Genomic DNA, 27,621 nt, shown 5'->3' with positions numbered 1-27,621 from the left:
CATAGTCCCTTACCACAAGGGGCTCATAGTCTAGAGAATATGTGTATAGTAACTGCAGTAATGCTATAAGGAGGTAGAGCATCGGCTCCCTCTGAATAAAGGTTAAAATCCTGGACCCTATTTAAGTAGCCTTTGGAAGTGTTTCAGCCTCTTGGTTGGTTTTTTCATGTATAAAATGACAATCCAGTCTTACAAGGTTAATGTTAGGGTCTAACAAGTGCTGTATGGTTAACACAAGTTGTAGCTGCGAGTATTGTAGATATTTGGTGTTGGGGTTACCCAAGACATACCCTAGAGGAAGATGGGTCAGAGAATGCTTCTCAGAGCTGAGTCTTCAAGGTTGTATAGAAGTTCTCCAGAGGACAAGGTGGGAGAAAGGAGTCTAAATGAAGGAAGGAATTTATACAAAGACCCAGGGCAAGCACCACTGATTTGGAGAGTGGGGAGAGATCAGGCTGAAGGGGCTAGCAGCGTTCTTGAAAACCACGCCAAGAGGTTTGGGCCTTATCCTGTAGGTGGTTAGGAGTCAGTGAAAGGTTTTAAGCAGGAAAGAGAACATGGTGTGCTTCAGTACATTCTCTGATAGCGTGTGAGGAAGTAATTCTCAGTGGGAGAGACAGTTGTGATTGCTTGATTCCACCTCTCCCTTGCTCCAGCCTAATAATCATCAGATACCCTGTGCTTTGCTGGACCCTAGCCCAGACTTACAGAATCAGTCTCCAGGTCTGGATCCCAGGTATCTATTGTTGAATTGTCCCAAGTGACTCTAATATTTGGCTGGGTCTGAGAGCTGCTGAATTGAGAGTGTCGGGGCTCTTTGAGGAGACCTGGGGACAACAGGCTTCCCAGAGAGAAGCTTTCTCATAAGCAAGAATAGAAACAACCTTAGTTTAAAACAGAATAAAAAACCCTCCCCCAGTTCTGATCTATTAATGATATTCGCCAGCTGCCAATCTTCCATTGTGTATTCAAACACTAACCTGTGCCTACTCTGTGCTACAGCCTCTGCTGAATGACTGCAATATAGTGACTTGTGGGACACAGGCTCTGCCCTTGAAAAGCTCACAGTATTGTGGAGAGGACAGATCTTACCCACTAGGATATATATGATCAGCTCTATTCTAGAGATATGTTTTTAAACAAAAAAGTGTTAGGGTATCCCAGAGCAAAGCCAAGTTCATTCTTCCTATGGACTTAAGAGGATGTAACACCCAAATCAGCCTAAAAAAAAAAAAAAGAGGAGAAAGAGGCAGAAGAAACAGGATATGTGAAGGTGTGACTACTTTATGTATTTGGTCCTTCTTGGCAGGATGTGCAGAAGCAGAGAAGGACTGAGGAGAGGCATGCTACATCTTGGGAAGGGCCCTGTGTTTGTGCCTTTGGTTCTGTGCCTATGCACCTGCCTTCATCCTTCAAACTCTGGGTGGCTCTGAGCGCAGTAGCTGCACGGTTGTGCAGCCTGTGGGTCAACATGATGCTGTCCATCTCCCCTTCATTCCCCAAAGCCCATTAGCTCTCTTTATTTCCCCCTCCATTCTTAGCATGCTTAGCACAAGTGGGAGCTATAAGTAGATGTATCTACTCTGAAAAGTGATGTGGGGAAACTAAGGCAGAAAGAAGGGGCTGGTAGAACTGCAAACATGGAAGGTTTCATTAGGAAGTTATAGTCAGAAAACATAGAGCTGGGGGTTCAAAGAGGCCTTGAAGTCATTTGTCTGGGTTCTCTGTCCTTTGCTTCAAGAAATAAATTTGGTTTGGGCAAGTCTCACTTAGTTTCCCTGTCATTTCTTCCAGGGCAGAAGAGGAAAGAAACTAACGGGTATTGAGCACCTACTTTGTGCCAGGCCCAGGCCAGGTACTTTACATAATTTATTTCCTTCTTTCCTCACAACTCTGTAAAATGTAGTTTTATTCCCATTTCACAAATGAGGAAATTGAGGCTCAAAGAAATTGAGTAATATTCCAGATCATATGGAAAATGACAACTGGGATTTGAACTCAACTGTGTGTCTCATCCCCAAAGTTCATGCTCTTCTCCCCTCCATGAGTAACCTGTGCTGGGGTTAGAGTAGCAGAGTGGCAATTTGACCTGAAGATTCTGGTAAATCAGCGGCTTGGGCCCTCCTTGTGGCTGATTGCACCCAGGAGGCAGTTCAGTGGTTGAGCCAGCCTTGTGGGGATATTAAAGCTGAGAAAGTTTTAGGTTTAAGGTCACTAGGGTCAGAGAGACTCCCAACTGAGCTTGTAGAACCAGAAAGGATTCTCCCCTGACACAGTGTGAAACAGCTGTTCTACCTCCTGGAAGGGCCTGAGCCCACAGCCTGCATGGAATTTTGCATAAAAGCTCCTGGGCACTGAGGTGGGGTTGTGTCAGCTCTCTTAGCTCTTGTTAGCGTTAGAATGGTCTGAGATTCTTCTCACTGATTGCCCTCTCATCAGTGGCTCAGAGTGACTCATAGCATGTTGGGAAAGGGACTGGTTTGGCACTGTTTTAAATTCTGCCTTTGTGTTGAACAGCTGAGACATGAGCCATATGGGCTTTAAGCATTCATTTATTTATTCAGTGAATGCCTGCAATGTGCCAGGCCCAAGCCAAGCCTAGGTTCCTGGGCATGTTTAAATGACCAAGGTCCATACCCTGCTCCCAGAAAGCTCACATTCTATCAGGGATTTAGGGACAGACATAATACATCTATGGCACAGTTCAATGATGCTATACTAAATAGAATCAGTTCTGCTTAGCTTGACCAGCAAAAGCTTCATTGACTTTTAACCAGAATCTTAGGGAATGAGTAGGAATTTACAAGGAGTAGATGTTTCCCAGCACTTAGTGCAATTGGCAGGAGGTAGGGGCTCTGAAAATGTTGAATGAGGGAATGAATGGATGAATGAAAGAGTAAGTGAAGATAACTATGCCAGTGAGTTTTTCTAGGCTGAAGATTAGTAATTTCTCTGTTTCTGAAAGGGAATTTTAGCTGCTGCTGTTGTCCTCTGCCTGCCTTGGTGACAGAGAGGCTCTTGGAGTTGGATGCCTTGAGAGTAGAGTGCTCTAATGGGCCATTTCAGAATAGAATTTGGGACCTTTTGCCTGGCGGCTGGTTAGATACAGCATGTGCCTTGGGGAAATCCTGTATAAACATACAAAGACTCTGGAGATGAAAAAGAATCCATGGGGTGAATGAGGCCAGGTTTAGTGCTGGAATTTCAATCCAGCTTCAGAGTAGTCCTTGACAGCTGTTTGGTCTGGCACTGGGTTATTCCAAAATTGTGGACAGAAAGGCCAAGCTAGAAAATAGAGTCATGCCCCAAATAGCTATCTTTTTTTTCTTTTTTGAGACAGGCTGTCACTGTCACCCAGGCTGGAGTACAGTGGTGCAATCTTGGCTCACTGCAACCTCTGCCACTTGGGCTTGAGCAATCAATCCTCCAACCTCAGGAGACCCTTATGTATTCCTAAAAATTATTGAGGAACCCAAAGAGCTTTTGTTTATGTTGTTTATATCTATTGATATTTACCAAATTAAATATTAAAGCTGAGAAAGTTTTAAAATATTTTATCACTAATTCATTTAAGAGAGACAGTATTAAATGTTTTGTTAACATAAATAACAATTTTTAGTGAAAACTGTATTTTCCAAAACAAAATTAGAAGAATGGCCAGGTGTGGTGGCTCATGCCTCTAATGCTAGCACTTTGAGAGGCTGAGGCAGGCAGATCACTTGAGGTCAGGAGTTCGAGACCAGCATGGCCAACATGGTGGAACCCCGTCACTACACTCTGGCCTGGGTAACAGAGCAAGATTTCATCTCAAAAAAAAAAAATTAGAAGAATGGTCTTGTTTACAGTTTTACAAATGTCTTTTCATCTGGCTTAATAGACTAAGGCTGACTTCTCATATATGCTTCTATATTCCGTCTGTTGCAATATATTGTTGTTATTGAAGTATATGAAAAAAATCCAGTTTCACACAAATATATAGTTAAAAAGGGGAGGGGTGTTTCAGTAGCCTTTCCAGATAATTTCCAGTTTTGAATTTGAGCCCATTATCAGTGAAGTCTTCATACTCATTTATGTTAAAGTCTATTGGTCAATCCAGTGCTTTGACTCCATCATGCTTTGGTCATTTGGAAAATAGGCTCACTGAATTTTGTATATCTTCCAAATGTTTTCCATACCAAAAGATACCTTTTTTTTTTTTTTTTTTTTTTTCCCGGAGACGGAATCTCACTCTGTTGCCAGGCTGGATGGAGTACAGTGTCACAATCTCGGCTCACTGCAACCTCCACCTCCCGGGTTCAAGCGATTCTCCTGCCTCAACCTCCCGAGTAGCCGGGACTACAGGTGCACGCCACCATGCCTGGCTAATTTTTATATTTTTAGTGGAGACGGGGTTTCACCATGTTGGCCAGGATGATCTCAATCTCTTGACCTTGTGATCTGCCCGCCTCAGCCTCCCAAAGTGCTGGGATTACAGGCGTGAGCCACCACGCCTGGCCTTTTATTGATTGATTTTTTTGAGATGGAGTCTAGCTCTGTCACCCAGGCTGGAGTGCAGTGACACGATCTTGGCTCACTGCAACCTCCGCCTCCCAGGTTCAAGAGATTCTCCTGCCTCAGGCGCCTGAGTAGCTGGGATTACAGGAGCCTGCCACCACACCCAGCTAATTTTTGCATTTTTAGTAGAGACAGGGTTTCGCTGTGTTGGCCGGGCTGGTCTCGAACTCCTGACCTCATTATCTGCTCACCTCAGCCTCCCAAAGCGCTGGGATTACAAGTGTGAGCCACCGCGCCTGGCCTAAGATAACATTTGTTAATATTGCCACCAATTTCATCAGAAAAGTCTTTGGAAGCTGTCAAGCTCGTGATAGATACAAGTTTCAAAATTCTCAAATGTTCACTTGAAAGCTTGCATTTTATATCACTGACCACAAATACTATCAGTTGTTTTTCTTGAAGTGACAGGCTCATTTTATTCGTTGTTCATTTTTTGAGAAAATGTCTGCTAATACCCAAGTCTAAAAAATAAGTCATTCTTTCATTTAAAAAATAGTGTCCCATAGTCACTTCCTCTTCCTTTGATTTTGTCTCTTTTATCCAGGAAACATTAGAATGTACTATCTTGATGCTTCTCACGCTAAGACGGAAAAGTCTTGGGCTTGATTTGGTAAGGGAACAGATAATGGTTTTAATGGCTGCAGATGCCAGCCCCCTAGGCCCTGGAGTGGACCTAGAGCTCACTTGGCCACTTCATTGCTCTGGGGACGTGCGTGCTACAGCATGGATCCCCTGTGAGTAATCTCACACTCTCTAGAGATTCTGGTTTTGCTTAGAGAGTGAAGAAAAATTATCTTGGAGCTTTTTTGAGGAGATCCAAAATCAGTAGAACCCCAGAACTTTTCTTCCCTCATCTTTTGCCTAAGGCTAGACCTGTATCCTCAGAGGCTCTGAAATTTAAACTGAGGTGAGCAGGAATAATTACCTGCTGCCCAGGGCTGCTGGATTCAAGAATCAGTTCCATCAGCCTTTGTGATGAAGAAAAATGGTTGGACTTTTCATTCATTCAATTAACATTGACTGATTATGTTCTTTGTGTCTGAATACTGTACCAGGTGTTAAAAATATAGCTTGGGGCCAGGTGCTGTGGCTCACACCTGTGGTCCCAGCACTCTGGGAGTCTGAGGCGGGTGGATCACAAGGTCATCAGGAGTTCCAGAGCATCCTGGCCAGCATGGTGAAATCCTATCTCTACTAAAAATACAAAAATTAGTTGGGCACAGTGGCGCATGCCTGTAATCCCAGCTACTCGGGAGGCTGAAGTAGGAGAATCACTTGAACCAGGAGGTTGAGGTAGTTGAACCAGAATCACTTGAGGCGGAGGTTGCAGTGAGCCGAGTTCGTACCATTGCACTCCAGTCTGGCGACAGAGCGAGACACTTTAAAAAATATATATATATATACAGGTTGGGAGCAGCTGGTTGAAAGTCTGGGTTGACTGACTCTTCAGAGCATAAGGAGTCATGAATGCCAGAATTTGGAAAATGGCAGCAGATCACAGTCAAAGGGAACTCTGAACCAAGAGCTGTTCTCTGCCATAGCAAAAACTTGAAGGAACCAGTGGCAATACTGACTAAATGTAACATCTCTAGGGCTTGTGGTTCTCGTCACCCTTTGGGAATTAAAATGAAGATGAAAATGGCAGAGAAAAGCTCCCAGTTCCACAAGGCATTGTACCCAAGGGCAGGCACCAGGGCCTAGAATTAAGATATCAGCTTTAGGGGTGGCCCTCTCAAACTGCCTGGGCCTGAAGGAAAGACTCAAGTGTACCACACTCAAAGAGGACAGTGGATAAGCTAGTCTTCAGTGTTGACTTAGAACAGAATGGCCAAGGGGCTTAGATAATAAATTGAATGCCTACTGCCTGGATCCCTTGAGCTAAGTGCTTTTAATCCTGTGAGCAGTTTTATGCAACATAGGTGGTATCACTCAATCCTGTGGGCAGCTTCAGTTAGAAGTTAATTAGCTTTTCAGGCCCTGTGTTTCTTCCTTTAACTAGGAAGACAGCCTATCCTGTAAACTCACTTCCAGTGATGGCTAGTCTCATTTATTTTGTGTACCACTTTGGCTCTAGGGAGAGCCATGTTATTTCCATTAACTGGGGGCATCTCATTGTAATCCCTAAAGAATGCAGTCTTTTACTCTAATGCAGTTGAGATTGGAACCATTCTGGAGGTCAGGTGGACAGATGGGCCTTTCTCTGTAGGAAGCAGTAATTTCAAGCAGTGTCTCATTGAGCTACCTGCCAGCTACATTGCCACGGGGACACCAAACAAATCTGAGTTTGCTACCACATGCCCAGCTGAGCCCATGCCCCAAGCCAGGCACTGTGCTGCACTGTGAGGGATCCAGACAGGAATTAGACCTGGTACCAGCCTCTTGTAGAAAGGACAGAAGTTACAGGTAAATAAATTAAACAGAAGGCACACGACTGTAACCAACGTACAGTGTACTAGAAGGAGAGGTGAATTACAAGGGGACTCTGCAGGAGAAAGCCTGGAGGAGTTTGGCCTTAAATTGGGCCATTAGTTTCTACTCAGTGGTAAACATGAGAAGAAAGTGGGTTTTAAGCAAGGGATCCCCATTAGCAAAAGCATGAAATAAAAACAGCAGAGATTATTTGGGGAATTTAGGGAATGACTTCATAGAGTGTAGATTAAGATTTCTGACAAGTCAGCTTAGATTCATCACGTAGACTCACGTTCGTGTAAAATGCAGTGACCATTTATTGTCTTCTATTGTTTATATTGTGTTAATGATTAATACCATTTGTTAAGCAACATATATGTGCCTAGCACTGGACTAGATGCTTTATCACATTTATTTCTCACAGCTGACCCTACAGATTAGGACTTAATCCCATTTTACAGATGAGCAAACAGAGAGGGTAAGTAGAACTAGCCCAGCATCATACACCTGGTAAGTGACAGAAACCAGGATTAATGCCAAAGCCAGTGTTGTTTCTACAAGTACTTCGGCACTAAGTGCAGTCACAGTGGTTACATATTTAATTTATAAGAATTGTGTATTTGCTTTTAAAAACAGAAAACACACATACATTGTATTATACATTTGAATTAATTGGTCATAACTACAAAACCACGTACAAGCATCCCTCCACATCTGTGGATTCAACCAATTGTGGACAGAAAATATTCAAGGAAAAAAAAGGATGGTGGTGTCTATACTGAACATTTATAGACTTTTTGCCTTGTCATTATTTCCTAAACAATATAGTATAGCAGCTATTTACATAGCATTTACATTGTATTAAGTATTATAAGTAGTCTGGGTGTGGTGGCTCACTCCTGGCCAACATGGTGAAACCCCATCTCTACTAAAAATACAAAAATTAGGCCGGACGTGGTGGCTCAAGCCTGTAATCCCAGCACTTTGGGAGGCTGAGGCAGGTGGATCACCTGAGGCCAGGAGCTCAAGACCATGCTGGCCAACATGGTGAAACCCCATCTCTACTAAAAATACAAAAATTAGGCCGGGCGTGGTGGCTCAAGCCTGTAATCCCAGCACTTTGGGAGGCCGAGGCGGGTGGATCACAAGGTCAAGAGATCGAGACCATCCTGGTCAATATGGTGAAACCCCGTCTCTACTAAAACTACAAAAAATTAGCTGGGCATGGTGGTGCATGCCTGTAGTCCCGGCTACTCAGGAGGCTGAGGCAGGAAAATTGCTTGAACCCAGGAGGCGGAGGTTGCAGTGAGCCGAGATCGCGCCATTGCACTCCAGCCTGGGTAACGAGCGAAACTCCGTCTCCAAAAAAAAAAAAAAAAAATACAAAAATTAGCCAAGCATGGTGGCAAGTACCCGTAATCCCAGCTACTTAGGAGGCCTGAGGCAGGAGAATCACTTGAACCCAGGAGGCAGAGGTTGTAGTGAGCTGAGCTCATGCTATTACACTCCAGCCTGGGCAACAAGACCGAAATTCCATCTCAAAAAAAAGAAAGAAAAGAAAAGTATTATATGTAATCTGGAGATTATGGGAGGGTGTGCATTGCTTATACGCAAATACAACACCATTTTATCTCAGAGGTTTGAGCATCTGCAGATTTTGGTATCTGTGGGGTGTCCTGGAACCGATTCCCCATGGGTACTAAGGGATGACTGTATATTGTGCTTTATATAGGTCACATAAAGAATTTCAAGAATAACTATACAAGATTTTAATCTTATGTAATGACTTTTGAACCTAGCATGCAAATGAAATGAAACTTGTAGTAAAATTACACATCCTGGTGCTTGCCTTGTAGTCCTCATCATGGCAGGAAAAGGAACTCTATCTAGAGTTACTGTGGCACTTCGTAGCTATGGAGTTTCCTCTTTGCCTTAATTTCTCTGAACACCATCCTTCTTATCAGCCTTCCAATCCTGCAGTTCCCATTACACAACTGTCTTGCTCATTGAAATTTTCCCTTGGCAGAGACTTTAGGCTGTGTCTTTTGTGAGTTCCACATGTAAAACTTCTGTCTCTCTGATACTCTTCTAAGTTCCTTGTATTTCCCGAAATGTTTCATTATGCTCCTGGTACCACTGTTTGGTTCCTTTCTTTTTTGAGAAACTAAGGATCCAAGTCAGTGTAATGGTAACATTACAGATTTGAGGATAACCTGATGCTAACTAATTATGAGAAAGTAACTTCATGGGAGAAAAATGATGGCATTATCTTATTGGTAGGATGAGGGTGATATTATTCCTGTAGGCCTCTACAGACATGTTACCCCGTGTTGGGTAAGTTTGGAAAGGTATGTCAGTTAACTACCATTGTGTAACAAACCACCTCTAAAACCTAGTGGTTTAAAACAATACCACCTTCTTTTTCTTTCTTTTTTACTGAGATGGGGTCTCACTCTGTCATCAGGCTACAGTGCAGTGGCGCATTCTCAGCTTAACTGCAGCCTCCACCTCCTGGGTCAAGTGATTCTCCTGCCTCAGCCTCCAAAGTAGCTGGGACTACAGGCATGCACCACCACACCCAGCTTATTTTTGTATTTTTAGTAGAGACGAGGTTTCACTCTGTTGGCTAGGATGGTCTCGATCTCCTGACCTTGTGATCCACCCACCTTGGCCTCCCAAAGTGCTGAGATTATAGGTGTGAGCCACTGTGCCCGGCCAACAGTACCATTTTCTATCTCTCAGGAGTCTGCTTTCATCTGGGCTCACTCATGTATCTCTGATCAGGTGGCCGATCAGCTGGGAAGACTTCGCTTTCTCCACAAGTCTCTCACATCTCACCAGCAGCTAGCCTGATCTTGCTCTCAGGCCATGGCAGAGGGTACAGGAACGAGCAAGCCCAGCCATGCATGGAAACAAGTGGAAATGTATACACACTTTTCAAGTTTATGGCTGGCAGCTTGTTTGCTAACATCCCATTGGCCCAAGAAAGTGACACAGCCAAGCTCATTGTCAAAGTGGGGACAGATACAAAGTTGCAGGATAAGGAAGCCGTTAATTGGAGACATTAAATGCAATCAGTCTCCCAGTCAGGACCCCTCAGTGTGAAAGCAAACCTACAGATTTATATTTTTAAGTCAAGTTTGTCATAGTAGGAAAAATAAAAGTCCAAATAATGACTGTATTGGGCCTGTGCTATCGGCATACACAGGGTAGACACTTTACCTGCTATGCAGTAATGATCCTCACAACAACTCTGCAAGGTAGGTAGGAATTGGAGCCCAGAGAAGTTAAATAACTTGCTCAAGGTCACCCAGCCGATATGTGGTCAGGCAGGGATTAGAATGCATATCTGTTTGATTGCAAAGCCTAGATTGTTTTCACCATACTCACTACCTTTCAGGAGCACCAACCAGAGCCTTACCTTCCCTCTGACGCAATTTCCTGTTGAGTTGATGCTTTCTAACTAGCTGTACAAAACCCTCCTCCAAAATGGTGCTGCGATCCTAAGGGAATTGTGCGATTCTTCAGAAAACCCTCACATTCTCCTAAATTGTCCATTGACTAAAAGCATTCTTTCCTTCCAGTTGGGGATTGGTCCCTGAGCTACACAAGGCAGCCCAAGAATTGTGGCCACTCCCAGTCATGCCAGAGAAGGAAGGGCCATCTTCTCTTTAACCTTTAAGATTTGGGGATGTCAGGGAATTAGGACATTTGAGCATGAGCTTTGGAGTCAGGCTCACTAGGGTTGAACCACTTACTAGCTTTATAACCTTGGGCAACTCATTTAACTTCTCGAAATCTGTTTCTTCATCTAAAAAATGGGAATAAGAACACCTCGTTTGCAGAGCTGTTACAAGGACTAAATTTAAATTATGTCTATAAAGTGCCTAGCCCAGTGCCCAGCACGTAATAAGTGGCATTACTAATTATTGTTACCATTATTTTGAAGGAGAGCTTTTCCCCTCCTGGGAAACCCTGTTTCTGTCTGTTGGACAGGTTCCCCCTGTCTCCAGCCAGCCTGTGCAGACTTGCTGCCTGCTGTGTCACCGGGAACGCAAAGGCTGGGAAGAAGGCCCTTCTCAAAATGGACTGGTGTTGCAGGGTGAGAAGCTGCCCCCTGACTTCATGCCAAAGCTCGTCAAGAATCTCCTAGGCGAGATGCCTCTGTGGGTCTGCCAGAGTTGCCGAAAGAGCATGGAAGAAGATGAAAGGCAGACAGGTCGAGAACATGCAGTGGCGGTAGGTAACCGCTGACAAGGGGTACCTAAATGCAGGAGGGCAGCCTCCCCAAGGAAGTCAGGCTGTTCCCTGTCCTCAGGTGGCTTTTCTTGGGCAGCCCCCATCCCCAGGCACTGAGAAATGGCTGAGCTGCACTGACAGCATTGGCAGCTCAAGTTCAGATTTGGGGGAAGAAGAGAAACTTCTGGCAGCCCACCTGTCAGTCCCTCAGGGTAGTTGGTGCACAGGATGAGGATCCACCCATAAGTACTGGTAGATCATGAGCCTGCTGCCTTTGGCTCTGTGGCAGCTTGAAAACCAACCAGTACAATATAAAGGACGGAGATCAGTTTGAGGGTCTGAAATGTGCTCTAGTTAGAAGGACAGACACTTGGGAGCCATCTAAGTCTGCTGTCTCATGAATCACAATGGCCAGACTTCCCTCGTTTCTCATGTCCCTGCAGATCTTCCCTTTTACCCAGGATCAGTTTAGCTTCAGGACTCCTGGCCCAAAGGCCCTTTCTGTTATTGGCAACTCTCTACTCCCTAAAGACTTGCAGTTCACAGGCAGTCTTTGCCCCTAGCAGAATCTCTCTCCCAAGTCTCCACATACTTCATATAAGTGGGACCACCACAGCCCTTTCCCAGCAAAGTCCTGGCCCTCATTTGTTCTTGTAGCTAGAGTTGTGTTCATTGTGTTTTTGCTATGGCTCAGTGGCCTGGAGGAGAAGGGGCTCCCTCAGGAAAAGCTGAGGCAGTATAGGGTCAGCTCCGATGTTTGCTGTTTGACCATGAGCCTTTTTCCTCCCCCTTCTCCAGATCTCCTTGTCACACACATCCTGCAAATCACAGTCTTGTGGAGATGACTCTCATTCCTCCTCCTCTTCCTCATCATCATCCTCATCCTCGTCCTCCTCTTCCTGCCATGGGAACTCAGGAGACTGGGATCCTAGCTCGTTCCTATCGGCACATAAGCTCTCGGGCCTCTGGAATTCCCCACACTCCAGTGGGGCCATGCCAGACAGCTCTCTTGGGAGTCCTCCTACCATCCCCGGTAAGTCTCCAGGCTCGGGAGAGAGCCAGACCCTATAAATGTGGACAGCTGTGTTTTCCTATCCACTTTGTTCAAACAAATCATAAGACTGGTTACTAAAATAAGCAAAAGTGGAACTGTTCTGGTTGAAGCAGGGGCAGCTTAGACCTTGACTATCTCTGGAACTCTTTTCCCCACAACTCCGAACTTGAAAAATACTGCTAATAGAAAAACTGCCTCTCAAAGTTGTCACTGGCTCTGATAGTTCACATTGGATCAAGAGGGCACCCGATGAGGCCCATCTGAGTAGAAAGTGGAATTGTTAAGACTTAGATCACCTGACCCCTGCAGCACCACAGAGGACCTGGGCAACCTTATCTTCCGAGGCCTCGATTTCCCCACCTAAGGGTTAGATATCAAAGTGCTGCACTTAAATGCCCAAGAGATTGGCAGTGTACACCAAAATGATTATTAGCCAACGTAGCAGCTGTGTAAGTGTTCTTTAGATTCCGAAATAACTCTTAAGAGACCCAGAGACAAAACTCTTGAGTTATTGGTTTATATATAAATATGACTTACTGTCATACTTCTAAATGAAGGGGCTGAGAACTTCAAAATGGTGCCGCCCCCAGAATTATGAGTGTTGAGCAGTACGTAATTCCATTTATTTTGGTACATAAGCTAGAGAGTCATCAGAACCTTTTTCCCACTTCTGTGAAATCTAGGGCCCTCAAGGGTCTGGCATGCCCTGCTGCTTTGGTACACATGGCACAGGGGCAGAGCCTGGGCCTGCTGCTTCCCTGGCTTCTGCAGGTCATCCTCCAGGCCTGAGGAGAGCACCTGTGTACAAGCAGATCCTAGGGAGACCCTGAGAGACAGAATACATATACCCTGCTCATGCTACAGAAAAGGCATGGGGCCTTCTGTGGAATCAGCATTCCTAGTATCTTCTTGCTTGGGCCTGGACTCCTTGAGCCTGCTTAGCTGTGTTGCTGCCCACACAGAATTCTCTCTAGCTCCAGGGTCACCTGTGCTGGGATGCTCTGCCCTCTGGTCACAGAAGCAGGATGCTGTGGCAGTGAGCCTATGGGCTTTCCTTCCCAGGTATGGGCTCTCATTCTGACCCCTTTCTCCTCCCTCTGCCCACAGGTGAGGCTTTCCCCATGTCGGAGCACCACCAGCACTCAGACCTCACTGCTCCCCCTAACAGCCCCACTGGCCACCACCCCCAGCCAGCATCTCTAATCCCGTCTCTCCCCAGCTCCTTTGGTTCCCCACCCCACCCACACCTGCTGCCCACCACCCCGGCAGCACCTTTCCCTGCCCAGGCTTCAGAGTGCCCTGTCGCTGCTGCCTCCACCCCCCACACTCCAGGACCATGTCAGAGCTCCCATCTGCCCTCCACCAGCATGCCGCTCCTGAAGATGCCCCCGCCATTCTCGGGGTGCAGCCACCCCTGCAGCGGGCACTGTGGTGGGCACTGCAGTGGGCCTCTCCTCCCACCCCCGAGCTCTCAGCCACTCCCTAGCACTCACAGGTAAGTGTGCTGCATGAAGGGCAAACACTCTGCCCACTTGAACTCAGAATTTTGGAAAATTTTTAGGTAACTTTGAGGTGGAAATTAAAGAATAGACTATGTATTTTCTTTCATTATTTTTCCAATTGTAAAGAAGTATGTGTTTTGGCCAGGCACAGTGGCTCACACCTATACTCTTAGCGCTTTGGGAGGCCTAGGCAGGAAGATCACTTGAGCCTAGGGGTTTGAGACCAGCCTAGGCAACGTGGCGAGACCCCCTCTCTACAAAAAGTTTTGAAAATTACCTGGGCGTGATGACATGCAACTGTAGTTCTACCTTCTCAGGACGCTGAGGCAGCAGGATTGCTTGAACCCAGGAGTTTGAGGTTGCAGTGAGCATTGATCATGCCACTGCACTCCAGCTTGTATGACAGAGCTTAAAAAAAAAACAACTAGTATGTGGGTTTGCTTGTTTTGTATTTTGTTTTGTTTTGTCTTTAACTTGGAACAATTCAGAAATGTATAAGGAAAAAAATGTCCTCACAACCTAAATTCTACCACTGTAGTATATTTTCACCATGACGTTTCTGTATATAAATAACATAATTAGATATTTGATATACCTTTTGTATAGTAATTTTTGAACATTACGTCGTGATCATTTCCCCAGTTAAAATTCTTCAAGAAACTTTTCAATGGCCATATAATGTCTTACTGTATAGCGCAAGCATACTTTGTCATTCCCTCTATTCCTGGACATGTAGGCATTTCCAGTTTTTTAACCATGATGAATGAGACTGTAATAACCATCCCTGCACCTAAATCTGTTTGAATGAGAAATCATGTCCTTTAGGGAGATTCTTAGAAGTAGCTCTACTAAGAAAGGTTATATTAACATATATTTGAAAGAGAATTCTTTGGTGAAGATGTGTACTTTTATGTTATAACTCAGATCTGTGTTTATTGTGTATTATATTTTCCTATTGGAAAGTCTCCTGTGCCTTGCACATGCTGGGTTGACAGTGTCTGCACAGTCTGCTGCCCGCCAGTGTTCACTTTGTGTTCCCTCCTCAGCATGTTTGTATTCCTGTGGTGTTCTCAGCACCTAGCTTCAAAGACTGGAGAACATCGACTGCAATTCATGTTATTGTTCCCCAGTCGCTGAGCATTTAGGTTATTTTAACATTTTAACATTACCAACAGTGTCTCTAAAGATGTATTTGCTTAAAGCATTTTCCTCTTTTGGATTTTTCTCATTGGAATCAAGTTCTCCGAATGAAAAAAGTTATCAGTTAAAGGCTGTTTAGGTGTTTTTTTGTGTGTTTTGTGTTCTTTTTGAGGGTTCTTAATACACATTGAAAAACTGCTATCCAAAGGGCTCTCCAAATTGATGCAATCTCCAGTGAGTGCTGGTTTTTCCATATTCTCAGGCACACTATTTTAATTTTTCTAAAATCATTTTTGCAGCGTGGTATGCTAGCTCATGCCTATAATCCCAGCACTTTGGGAGGCCAAGGTGGAAAGATTCCTTGAACCCAGGAGTTGGAGACTAGCAGGGGCATCATAATGAGACCCTGTCTCTATAAAAAATTTAAAAATTAGTAGGGCATGCTGTACATGCCTCTAGTTCCAGCTACTCAGGTTGCTGGGAATGAGGTAGGAGGATCCCTTTTAGCCTGGGAGGTATAGGCTGCAGTGAGCTGACATCATGCCACTGAACTCTACCCTGGGCAACAAAGTGAGAGCCTGTCTCAAAAATAAAATCAATTTTGCTAATGCAATAGATAACGAATGGTCAGTTTGGAATAAACTTCTGTAAGCACCATTGATGATGATTCCTCCCACCATCTTTTTTAATCCTTGTCCCTTGTTTAGCATCCTTTCTAGCAGCAGAGAGGGCTGCTTTGGACTGCCCTGGAAGCTGGGCACACAGCTCCTTGAGCTCCGTCCTTGCTCTCAGTTCCCTTGCCACCTTATCCTCACCCCAGTGTTGGGACCAGCCCAATGGGTGCTTCAGCTGCTCATGACCCAGCCTAAGGGTTCAGCTCTTCCTGGCTCAAATTATGGGATGTTTCAGGCATATGTCTCATTCTTACCCTGGGAAAATAGTCTATATTACAAGATATCCCAGTGCTTCCTGAAATTCAGAGGCAGAACAGTACAGTGGAGAGAGTATGAATTTTGCATAGAGAGAAATGGGGGCTTGAGTTCCCTGCGTCTCCCCTACCTGTACCCACCATTCATCCCTTCTCAGGGCCTGTGCATTCCTCACTTTATCCTCCTGTTCATTGTGCATCATTGTCAGGGTCTGTTTGCATCCTTGAGTCCTGGCCACCAGTTGGACAAATCATTCAAGTTTTCAGCTTCACTCTCCACCACTGCAAAGTGGGGATAATGACACTTATATTGCAGGATTTGGGGGATGGTTAGAAATAATGTGCCGAATCCAGAACCTAGCACAAACAGTGGCTCTTATAATCTGTGGCCCAGAAGTTACTTGCTTTTCCTCAACTCTGTGCCCTGTGGTTAAGGCAGCTCCACCCACTGCTCCAGAGCACCAGACTCGACCAAGAAGCACCTTAGAAAGTGGAAGGAGACTGACCTCGTGGATAGTCTGGTTTTCCAGAGGAGCCATCAGCCCACTACTGGGTTCAGACCTATTTATTGAGCACTTGCTGTGTACAAGGTTGTTATACTATATACTGGGACCCAAAAATAGAAGTGAGACAGCCCCTGGCCTTGAGATGTGCAGTCTAGTTTAAGAGATAGATGCACACACACACACACACACACCATGACAGTGACACACAATAAGCGGAGGATAGAGTGAGGTGTGCTCAGTAGCCTGAGAAGGGGTGCATGGTGGGTGCAGGCAGGGGAGGCATGGGGCCTCTTCTTTCCAGAAGAGCCACATTTGTGTTTGGGATGGGCCCTGAGGGACAGTGCGGGTGTTCACCCTGTTCTGGTGAGAGGTGCAATGCAGTTGGACTGCCTAGGCTCTTTGTGGAGTGGGGCAAGTGAAGGGTGGTCTGGACAGCAGGTGGTGGTTGGGATGCTTCCTGGCCTCCTGTGTCACTCTCCCTCACCTCTGGGCCTTCCTCCCCATCAGCAGGGATCCTGGGTGCAAGGGGCACAAGTTTGCACACAGTGGCCTGGCTTGCCAGCTGCCCCAGCCCTGTGAAGCAGATGAGGGGCTGGGTGAGGAAGAGGATAGCAGCTCTGAGCGAAGCTCCTGCACCTCGTCCTCTACCCACCAGAGAGATGGGAAGTTCTGTGACTGCTGCTACTGTGAGTTCTTCGGCCACAATGCGGTGAGTGAGCCTGCCCAGGCCAGAGAGGGCTGGGGGCCAGCCAAGGTGAGCAAAAGGAGCACCCTGCTCTCCCCAGAGGCCCCCTTGCTCATGGTGGTAAATACCAACCACACTGGGGCTGTGTGAGTCCTCGCACCTGCGTCCGCTCGCTTGAGTCTCACAGCACATTTGTGAGGTAGGGGTTTTTAAACATTTTGCTACCTTTGCTCTTCTTGTGGTTTCTCTTAAGATTGACTTTTTTTCCTTAGGCGAAAGGAAAGGAAATGGCAGAGAGCTATGATTCTGATGAGTATGTATACGTGTGTAATCCCAGAGAAGTGAACGCTTGGGCGTGATGAAGGCAGAGTGGAAGCAAAAAGGCTCTCAGTCCCCCAAGTGTGACAGCCAGCCGAGGGACAGGCCGTGAGCACAGACGGCGCCAGGAAGGAGGCTCAGATCAGAGGGCATGCTGGCTCTGGCCAGGGGGAGGAAGCAGTGCAGAAGTCTCATAAGGTGAAGAGGAGAGGGCTGCCGGTTAGGGTAGAGCAGCTGAGGATAGAAGAAATGAAAGTAATTAAATTGCTAGTCACCTTTGAGCTAGGGGTTATTATCCTTGTTTTAGAAATGACAAAATTGAGGCTCACAAAGACTCAGTGACTTGCCCAAGGTCATACAGCTTCCCAGTGATAAAGCCCGGGTTCCAACTTGCTTTCCTGGCTCCCCAGTCAATTATTTGCCCAGTTCTACCCTGTTCCCTCCCAGTCCCTTCACCCACTGCTGCCTGGGTTCAGTCTGGCTGAGAGGGTGAAGCCATGTGGCCTTGGTGGCTAATGGTAGAACAGTTGTCTTGCTTCTCATCACATACTTGGTGCCAGCGGGTGGGAGTGCTATGGGCCTCCCAGGCCCAGGGTGTAATGTCAGCACCTCCCCCTCCCCCAGCCACCCGCTGCCCCGACGAGTCGGAATTATACTGAGATCCGGGAGAAGCTCCGCTCGAGGCTGACCAGGCGGAAAGAGGAGCTGCCCATGAAGGGGGGCGCCCTGGGCGGGATCCCTGGGGAGCCCGCCGTGGACCACCGAGATGTGGATGAGCTGCTGGAATTCATCAACAGCACGGAGCCCAAAGTCCCCAACAGCACCAGGGCCGCCAAGCGGGCCCGGCACAAGCTGAAAAAGAAGGTGGGTGTAGGGGGAGCCCAGCTCTGCCATCTCTCGTCCCTGAGGACCCTCACCCCAACCCCCAGGACTTCTGGGGCATGAATAATGCTGGCTGCCAACGGCCTCAGCTTGACTTACTTTTCTGGGAAGGTCTGAATGAGTTTGGGAGGCATCAGGGTCAGGGAGCCTGGGGGCAAATAACTGGAGGAAAAAGTGTCCTGGCCTGAGAAGCTGCTTGCTGGATTCCTCCAAGCCGAGGACTTGCTTCAGTCAGTCATTTATTCGTTCAGCAAACACTTCTACAAATACTGGCAGCCAAAGTGTGTGACACAGTTAAGTTTTCACCCAGGAGAAGCTGAGTCCAGTGGGGAGACTGACACAAAACTGGACAAGCATATTAGCATGTGACAAGTACTGGGATGAGGGAAGTCCCCCATCCTGCCTGGAAATGGCTTTACAAGAGGCTGACTGAGTACAGACTCCTGAGGAGGGCTCTCCTGGCAGCAGGCACGGCACATTCCACAGGAGCTTGACAGCCAAAACTGAGCAGAAGAGAGGCGGGATGGACAGTGTTGTTGAGGGAGGGCCTCCAAGGCCCTGCAGAAGAGCTTTGGCTTTATCCTACGGGTGAGAGAAGTCACTGAGGGTTTTAATCAAAGAATGCACTTGGTCACACCTGCATCCTAAGATTATAGCATGGCCAAATGGAAGGTAGCTTGGAGGGTTCCAGGCAGGAAGACCTCAAGTTCGATGCCTCAGGCAGGAAATGCAGGCCAAGGGAGAGATGACTGATGTTGGGGCCAGAGAAGAAGAGAGGGATTTTCAGAGGAAGCTGAAGTGATGGGCCATTGATCTGATGGCAGGAGAGGGAGATGGAGGCAGGGATGTCTCCCAGGTGTTTGCTTGGTGACCAGCAAGATGGTGGTGCCTTTCACTGAGCCAGGATGGATTTGCAGAAGACAGTGAACTCAGTTGAGGCATGTTGACTCGAAGGTTCCCGTGAGACATCTAAGTGGAGAAGTGCAGGGCTAGCATTTACCAGCACAGAGATGTAATTGAAGCCAGGGGAATGAACCAGTCCTCGGGGCTGAGGATGGAACCCGGTGAGCTATTACCAGGCAGCCCTCCTGCCAGATGAGCCCTGGAGCTTGATGGCTTATCCCTTGTGGCTTCATTACCTCTTCATCTGCCTACTCCCAACTGCATCTGCACAGTGACACGCTTGGGAGCTCAGCATCCGAAGAGATTTGGGTGTATCAACCAGCTAGTTCCAGCTCCTGGGTGGTCAAACAGCCCTAGTGCTTTGGAAAGCAGAAGTGATTCACCATCCTTTTTCAGCCCCAAGGACAACCAGGATCCTTCTCCTGCCACCTGAAGTAGTGAGCCAAGCGGTCCCACCGCTGCCTTCTGAATGTGTCTTTCTCCCATGCAGAGTCACCCAGCCAGAAAGGTTCAGTGGGCTGCAGTAGTCCCTCTGGCCTTTCCTGGCTTCTTAGGGCAGTGGTTCCCAGTTAGGTCCCCAGAGAGCACACCCGACAGTTCCCAGATCTGGTGTGCTTTTCGTAAGTCTGTGTGCCCAGATGTCTCTTCCCCTTTACTGATAATGTTATCTTCTCTCTCCTTTTCTTCTGACAAACTTTCCTTCCAAGCTCAGTTCAGCTGCTTTCTCCTTCATAGCCGTCCTTGGGTAACTTCCACTGTATTCCTGCCCCACCTCATATATCTCGAGGTTCTGCTCACTCATCCCACAGCTCACTGCACAGCTCCTGTCTGGCAGGCCCAGGCAGAACCAGGCAGCCCTGCCTTTCCAGACTTAGTCGTGGGGCTGCAGGCAGGAATAAATAGGCAGTGGCAGTATCATGTGTACAGAGATTGTGGTCATTATCTCTGTAGACAGCAGCCTCCTCCCTTGTCTCCCCCTACCTCCTGGACTTCACAGTCTGGCTGTCCAGCAAAGCCCAGCCACCCCCAGTAGCTGTTTCATGACAGCTGCTCCTTCTCTCCTGCCTCAGCAGATGGACACAACCCAGTGTCTCTCTGCTCCCTTTTCCCACTGCCAGCCCGTGGCTCTCTCTCCTTCTGTCTTGGTGTCTCTGTCTACACAAAGGGTAAAGTCATGGGTTGGCAGTGGGAGAAAGGAGCAGAGAGACAATTAGCCTGCTCCTTTAAAACTATACCCTTGGCTGTGTCATCTGTGACCTCTGTACCACTCTTCCACATCCACCGAAGACTCTCCTGATGCTTTCTCTTCTTCCCAGGCCAGTCTGTTCCTCACTCACTTGAATGGAATAAGCATTGCTAAGTATTGGTAGGAGGGCAGGCAAATTGACCCATCACCCACTCTCTTACCAGTACTCAATTCCTTGCCCCACTATCTTTCCTTCAGACCCCTCAGAAACACTGCAGCCCTGGGTTCCACCCCAGCCTGGCTCTCCCTTTCTACATCTCAAGAAAAGCATGTGAGTGAATCTGTGGCACCCAGCCATGTGGACTCCGCTTGCCAAGCTCCCATGTCGCCAGGCAGGCTTCTCATGGTTCCCTGGGCTTCCTGTGCCTTAGCACATCCATTCCCCACAGTCCCTCTGTCAGGCCTCCATTCCCAAACCGGTAGGCCTTAGCAGCCCATGCCTTATTTTTTGGCAAATAACCTCACTTTCTATTTCAACAAGGAAAAAAGCCATTGTACAGGGATTCTCCTGCTGTCTTGCCATTCCCACTTGCAAACATACTTTCTTCCTTGTCATGAGAATCACCCTTTCCCCGCCTAAGGCCCATGTGGTACTTTCTTGACCCCCTCAGCCCAGCCACAGCCTCCTGCTATAGCTTAGTCTCTCCTCCTTGCTGTTCCTATCCACATTTCATTGTGTCCACCACTCTCTGTTGGAAGTAAAGTCTGTTACCTTTCTCTCAGCCCCTCCCCAGCCTCTTTCCTGTCATCACATCCACATTTCTTGAAAAATGATGTCTGCATTCACTGTCTTCACTTCCCCTCCAGTTAGCTCACTGCAGACTGTTTTCTACCCACACCCTCTCCAAAGTCACCAGTGACTTTTCTGTTGCCAAATCCATTCTCCTCTCCTGTTCTCATCATATCAGTCCACTAGAGAACATCTGGCATTTTGTGTTTGTTCTCCTTCTCAAGCATTGCCTTTGGCTCCTCTGTCCCTCAGCCAGGCAGGAAAGGGCAGGGGGACTGCCATGTTCTCCAGATTTCTTACCTTCCTCTCTGATGTCCTTTCTGTCTCCTTTGTGAGCTCCTCTTCCTCCACTTGACCCTCCTTCATAGGGACATCTCCTTGGGAAAGAGATGCCATCTAGAAACAGCCAAATAGTGTTTCCTCCCTGCCCTGCACATCCACATCTCCAGCTGCTACTGGGCACCTCCTTGTTGTGCATATCCCACAGGCATCTCAGATTCTGCACATCCAAAGTTCAGCTTGCAGTCTTTCTCCAAAGAGGCCTGCTATCCATTCTCTGTTGTCTGTCTAGTCAGTGGCACTGCCTCCCACCCTGTTGCCTGAGCTGGAGCCCTGGGTGCTGGCCTGAGGAGTGCATCATAGCGACCCAGAGCAGCGTGCCTGGAACTGGATCTCAGTTTGATGCTTGGCTCTGCCACACTTGCTGTATGACCTTGGGCAAATCACTTAACTTCTAAGCCTCAGTTTCTTCATCCATAAAATGAGAATAACAGAACCTAAGTCATAGATTGTTGTGAGGATGAAATGGAATGATGCATGGAAAGGTTGGGCAGAGTGCCTGGCACGTGTGAGTGCTTGGGCAATGGAGCTGCTATGGCAGCCATAGTGGTTGTCAGTGTTTTTCTGATTTTTCTCATTCTCTGTCCCTACCCATCACCAAAAGCCCTATCCATGCCACCTCGCTGACAGCTCAGACCAGTCCACTGCTCTCCACCCTACTACCACTACCTTAAAAGCCATCAGTGGCTGGACATTGCCTTTGGGCACACACCCTGTAGGGCCTGCAGGGGTCTTCACAATCAGCCCCTGCCCAGCTTGCCAGCTTTATCAGCCTCTCCTTTCTGGCCTTCCTGCCCATCTGCCCCATCCAACCCCCACATCCCCTAAAAAATCTGGGCTACAGCTGTACCTCTGAATGATTTGCATTCCCAGAAGCTTTTCCATTTCCAGCCTTTCTGCTTGCATTCCTTCTCTCTAGAAAATGCTTGTCTCTGCCTCCAGGACGATCCCACTCCCGCTTCTGTGCTCAGGTTCCCTGCCGCCTCTGAGAAGCACACCCTGGTGACCCAGTCTGGGTTGGGAGCACCTCCTCTAGGTTCCCAGGTCACCCTGTGCTTGCTTCCATGCAGCACTTATTACTGTCACTCTCAATTCAACAGGCTGTTTGCTGTTGTCTCCCCCAGCAGACTAAAGTCAGCGAGGCGGAGACTATCGCTCGTACACTAAACTCACAGGGCCTACCCCACTGCCTCATAGCCTCAATGGTTGGTAAATGGTCAGATGGAATTGAGAAACATATGAACTTCAGAAGAACAGGCCTGGGTGTTTTGTCCTGGCTCTCCTACTTCCTAGCCACTTCCTGTTCTTTCCAAAGTCGAGGTTTCTCTCCTATAAACAGAGGGTCATGATGCAGCAGACAGTGGCAAGGATTAAAAGACATACCTATGTGAAGTGCTCACCATACAGAGCAGAAAGTGTATGTTTCTGTGCTTTCTTCTCTTGCTACCAGAGTGTATATTGTTCCATGTCACTCCCTCCACACCAGTATTTGTCAGACTTCTTTTTTTAGCAGCAAAACTTTTCTGTGAAATCTGTGTGGTGCTGGGGGGAAGTGACCTGAAGGGCCCTCGGTCCTCATTGGTCCAAACCCAGGGCCTCTGAGCTCTACCCATAGCTAGAAATGCTGCTGCAGCTGCTGCAGGACAAGCTGCTCCCTGAGGGTTATGAGGCCCAGCCCCACCTTTGCACATGGGAAGGGATCCCACACAGACTCTTAGCTGTCCTCATAGTGACCCTGGAATGTAGAGATACCTCTTCTTTCTAATTTACCAATAGGGAAAGTAAGGTTCAGAGAGAATAAGTGATTTGTCCAAGGTCCCACAGAACAATTAACCATAGTCCATTGTGAAGCCAGGGTTCACAAAGTGCCTGCCTGGCGGGGCACAGAGTCACCCTCTTTATGTTGACTCTGAGGTGGTAGCAAGCCCTTATTTCAGTTCCCTAGATCCAGTTCTATCAAAGCCAACTGGCAGGGCCCAGCCTCCCTGAGCCTTCGAGGCCTCACTTGGGTAAAGGAGCCGCTCTCACATCTTGCTGTGTAGGCCAGTGCCACTGGGCACACTGTAGGTGTGGCCTTGATTATTTGAGACCAAGTGTGCAGCAAGTGGCCTTTCTACGGGAACACTGCCCTCTTTGGTAATACCCAGACATAGCATCAGGAAGGCACATGCCCTCCCAACCAGAGCAGTCTCATCTGCCCCCACACCTGCCTCCTGTAAGACCCCATGATGGTGTGGCTTTTTTCCCACCACCAGCAGGGGTGGAGAGAATGCCTCTCTAGTAGCATTCTTCTTCACATGCATTCCCACTTTGGCTTTACTTCGGAATTATTGTCCCCATTGTGCAGATGAGTGCACTGAGACTGGGGCTCTGGGTGGACAAGCTGTAAAAACCCTGCCCTCTGTGGGTGTGACTGTACCCCTGCCGCCAGGACAGCACCTGTGTGGCTGCATTTTGCCCTCACTCCTGCAGGGTAGGTAAGCAGGCTAGGATTTTAAGGCTTTGCCTCCAGCAAGTTCGTGGCAAAGCTGGGCCCCAGGTTGATAGGTCAGGTATCACATTGTGCCTAGAAGTTGACAGGCCCCTGCTGAAACTGCCTCTTGTCTTGACAGGAAAAGGAGAAGGCCCAGTTGGCAGCAGAAGCTCTAAAGCAGGCAAATCGTGTTTCTGGAAGCCGGGAGCCAAGGCCTGCCAGGGAGAAGTTCTTGGAGTGGCCTGACCAGGAACTGGATCGGGTCAACAGCTTCCTGAGCAGCCGTCTGCAGGAGATCAAAAACACTGTCAAGGACTCCATCCGTGCCAGCTTCAGTGTGTGTGAGCTCAGCATGGACAGCAATGGCTTCTCTAAGGAGGGAGCTGCTGAGCCCGAGCCTCAGAGTCTACCCCCCTCAAACCTCAGTGGCTTGGCAGAGCAGCAGCCTGACATCAACCTTGACCTGTCCCCTTTGACTTTGGCCTCCCCCCAGAACCACACGTTACAAGCTCCAGGCGAGCCAGCCCTACCATGGACGGAAATGAGAGGCCCCCACCCACCATGGACCGAGGTGAGGGGCCCCCCTCCCGGTATCGTCCCTGAGAACGGGCTCGTCAGGAGACTCAACACCGTGCCCAACCTGTCCCGGGTGATCTGGGTCAAGACACCCAAGCCAAGTTACCCCAGCTCTGAGGAGCCAAGCTCAAAGGATATTCCCAGTTGCAAGCAGGAGCTGCCTGAGCCTGTGGCCTCAGGTGGGAAGCCGCGGAAGGGCAAGAGGCAGGGCAGTCAAGCCAAGAAGAGCGAAGCAAGCCCAGCCCCCCAGCCCCCAGCCAGCCTAGAGGCTCCCACTGCCAAGGGCCAGATTGCTGGCCCCAAGCAGGCAGGCAAGATCCCAGAGCCTCCCAAAGTAGGCAGCTATGCCGAGGCTGGAGAGGGGAGCCGGGGGAGCCGGCCAGGACCAGGTTGGGCCGGCAGCCCCAAAACTGAGAAGGAAAAGGGCAGCTCCTGGCGAAACTGGCCAGGCGAGGCCAAGGCACGGCCTCTGGAGCAGGAGTCTCTGCAGCCCCCAGGCCCAGCAAGGCCACAGAGCTTGCCCCAGGGCAAGGGCCGCAGCCGCCGGAGCCGCAACAAGCAGGAGAAGCCAGCCTCCTCCTTGGGTGAGTGCACCAGGAACCGAGTGGCTGACCCCCTACCCCAGCCAGGCCACGGGGTGGAGGGGCAGCCTTTGTGTGTAGGCAACGCTGCCCCCAGACCATAACCCCAGAGGCCTAGCCATGGGCACTGAGCCCTCCTGGCTGTGTCTTCCTAGACGATGTGTTCCTGCCCAAGGACATGGACGGGGTGGAGATGGATGAGACTGACCGAGAGGTGGAGTACTTTAAGAGGTAGGTGTGGGCTGCCTGCTCTCCCACTGTGGAGGACTCCAGGTCCTGCCCACACTCAAGCCCCATGTTGTGCTTCAGGCCTCAGAAAGGCCTGCTCCCTTGCCCCTGACCCCTTGGGGAGGCTTGCCGCCCTTCTCAGCCCTCTCCCACCAGCCTGCCTGCTGAAAACTCAGAGCCACTGAGCGGGATGGCACATCTAGGAAGGTACAAGAGACAGAGAGGAGGAGGCATGTCAGGCTCCAAGAACCAGGGCTTTTTCCAGCTTTGTTTGCTTTGTATCTTCACTTGCACATTCTCTGCTTTGCCTGGGCTGAGGTCAATGAAGCAGTCTAGATGGCCGTGAACACCCAGCCTACTGATAAATGCCATGGGGTTGGGAAGGATAGAAGGGGTGGGGGCTGGCCAGGAGGCCTTCCCATGAGAGGTGGTAACCAGGCTGAAACCTGAAGTAAGAATGAGTTGGCCAGATAAAATGAAAAAGTATTTATGCTGGGTGGGCCAGTGAGTACAAAAGATTAGGGTGAAAGAAACACAGCATACGGTCACCCTCCATATCTGCAGGTTCTGCATCTGCGGATGAAAAATATTCAAGAAAAAAAGCACAAAAATAGCAATACATTACTAAATAATGTGAATTTTTTTTAAATTGGTATTTTTGGTCAGGCACAGTAGCTCACACCTCTAACCCTAGCACTTTGGGAGGCCGAAGCAGGCAGATCACCTGAGGTCAAGAGTTGGAGACCAGCCTGACCAACATGGTGAATCCCTGTCTCTACTAAAAATACAAAAATTAGCTAGGCCTGGTGGCACATGCCTGTAATCCCAGCTATACTCGGGAGGCTGGGGCAGGAGGATCACTGAAACCTGGGAGAGAGGCTGCAGTGAGCTGAGATTGTGCCATTGCACTCCAGCTTGGGCCACAGAGTGGGACTCCATCTCAAAAAAAAAAAGGTATTTTTACAGGCCGTGGCTTACACCTATAATTTCAGCACTTTGGGAGGCCAGGGCAGGCAGATAACCCAAGATACTTGAGGTCCAGAGTTCAAGACCAGCCTGGCCAACATGGTAAAACCACATCTCTACTAAAAATACAAAAATTAGTTGGGCATGGTGGTGCATGCCTGTGATCCAAGCTACTCAAGAGGCTGGGGTAGAAGAATCACTTATACCTGGGAGTCAGAGGTTGCAGTGAGCCAGGATTGTGCCATCACACTCCAGCCTGGGCAATAGAGCAAGACTGTCTCAAAAATAAATAAATAAAAATGTAATAACTATATAGCATTTAAGGTCTTTAAGTAATCTAGAGATGACTTAAAGTATATGGGAAGGCCAGGTACAGTGGCTCACGCCTGGGATCAGCACTTTGGAAGGCCAAGGTGGGAGGATCACTTGACCTCAGGAGTTTGAGACCAGCCTGGTCAATATAGTGCAACCCCATCTCTTTAAAAAAAAAAAAAAAAAAAAAGATAAAGTATATGGGAAGAGCTGTGTAGGTTATATGCAAATACTACATCATTTTATATAAAGAACTTGTGCATCTGCAGATTTCTGTATCTGGGGAGGTCCTGGAACTAATCCGCTGCAGATTCAGAGGGACAGCTGTACTTAAGGGAATGATGGAAGCCAGCCCAGCAGAGCTAGAAAGTCAAATACCAGTTGAGGAGGGAACTGGAATCACTGTCTTCATACGTTGTCCCCTGGGCCCAGTCCAGAAGCCCCCAAGCCAGCAAAGCTCCTATGCCTGCTAAACCCTAATACCTGAAAGCCAAAGAGGTTGTGTAGAGAACCTGGTTTCTTAGTGATGGGGACATGGTACCTTAGGAGTCCAGTGAGGAAGGGAGGGAACCTCTGATTGTCCTCTTGTGTCCCTCAAACCCAACAGGTTCTGTTTGGATTCTGCAAAGCAAACTCGTCAGAAAGTTGCTGTGAACTGGACCAACTTCAGCCTCAAGAAAACCACTCCCAGCACAGCTCAGTGAGGTACACAGACCCCAAGTGTTAAACATGCACTGCCTCTGCCTGTGCTTGGCCACCTTCTATGCCCCCGCCAGACTATTCTGTGCTCTGGGGCAGAGGGAGTTGGACTTTGGGCATGGGGGCCCTGGCTTCTGCACTTCCACAGCAATGGCACAACTGGCTACAGTCTCCAAAGGTCTAGGCCCCATCTCCTCCTACAACCACTCAGCTGTAGGCCTCTGTTCTTCTGTTCCTCCTCCCTGGGCCCTCCTGCCCATGTTCCTGAAGGGCCCCTTCCTGGACTGCCATCCCCTAGGGTATCACCACCAGGGTCTTACCAGCTGCTTTCAAAAGTGCCCAGGTAGCTGT

At 48.3% G+C, this 27,621-nt stretch overlaps 1 protein-coding gene across 9 annotated transcripts in view; it reads left to right on the top strand.

Moving 5' to 3' along the window:
- The first annotated feature begins 16 nt into the window (after window positions 1–16).
- Window positions 17–27,621, top strand: part of FAM193B (family with sequence similarity 193 member B) — a 29,473-nt gene continuing 1,868 nt past the window's right edge. Inside the window, exons 1-10 of one of the 9 annotated variants that reach the window (XM_037732884.1) lie at window positions 17–1,855; window positions 10,960–11,202; window positions 12,001–12,235; window positions 13,364–13,751; window positions 16,843–17,041; window positions 17,290–17,533; window positions 17,960–18,199; window positions 24,048–25,068; window positions 25,221–25,296; window positions 27,179–27,276. In XM_037732884.1, the coding sequence (XP_037588812.1) occupies window positions 18,047–18,199; window positions 24,048–25,068; window positions 25,221–25,296; window positions 27,179–27,275 (1,347 nt within the window). In that variant the 5' untranslated portion in view covers window positions 17–1,855; window positions 10,960–11,202; window positions 12,001–12,235; ... (2 more) ...; window positions 17,290–17,533; window positions 17,960–18,046 and the 3' untranslated portion in view covers window position 27,276. Of the gene's footprint in view, window positions 1,856–9,662; window positions 11,203–12,000; window positions 12,236–13,363; window positions 13,752–16,839; window positions 17,042–17,289; window positions 17,534–17,959; window positions 18,200–24,047; window positions 25,069–25,220; window positions 25,297–27,178; window positions 27,277–27,621 lie in introns of those variants that run through there. The other 8 variants (XM_017512882.2, XM_037732885.1, XM_017512883.2 and 5 more) reach the window with 8 other exon arrangements.

The sequence above is a fragment of the Cebus imitator genome, unplaced genomic scaffold (genome assembly GCF_001604975.1).
Source record: "Cebus imitator isolate Cc_AM_T3 unplaced genomic scaffold, Cebus_imitator-1.0 Scaffold478, whole genome shotgun sequence".
In the NCBI taxonomy this organism is placed as follows: domain Eukaryota; kingdom Metazoa; phylum Chordata; class Mammalia; order Primates; family Cebidae; genus Cebus; species Cebus imitator.
Note: the sequence above shows the minus strand (reverse complement) of the source record. Positions and strands in the feature narration are given on the sequence as shown.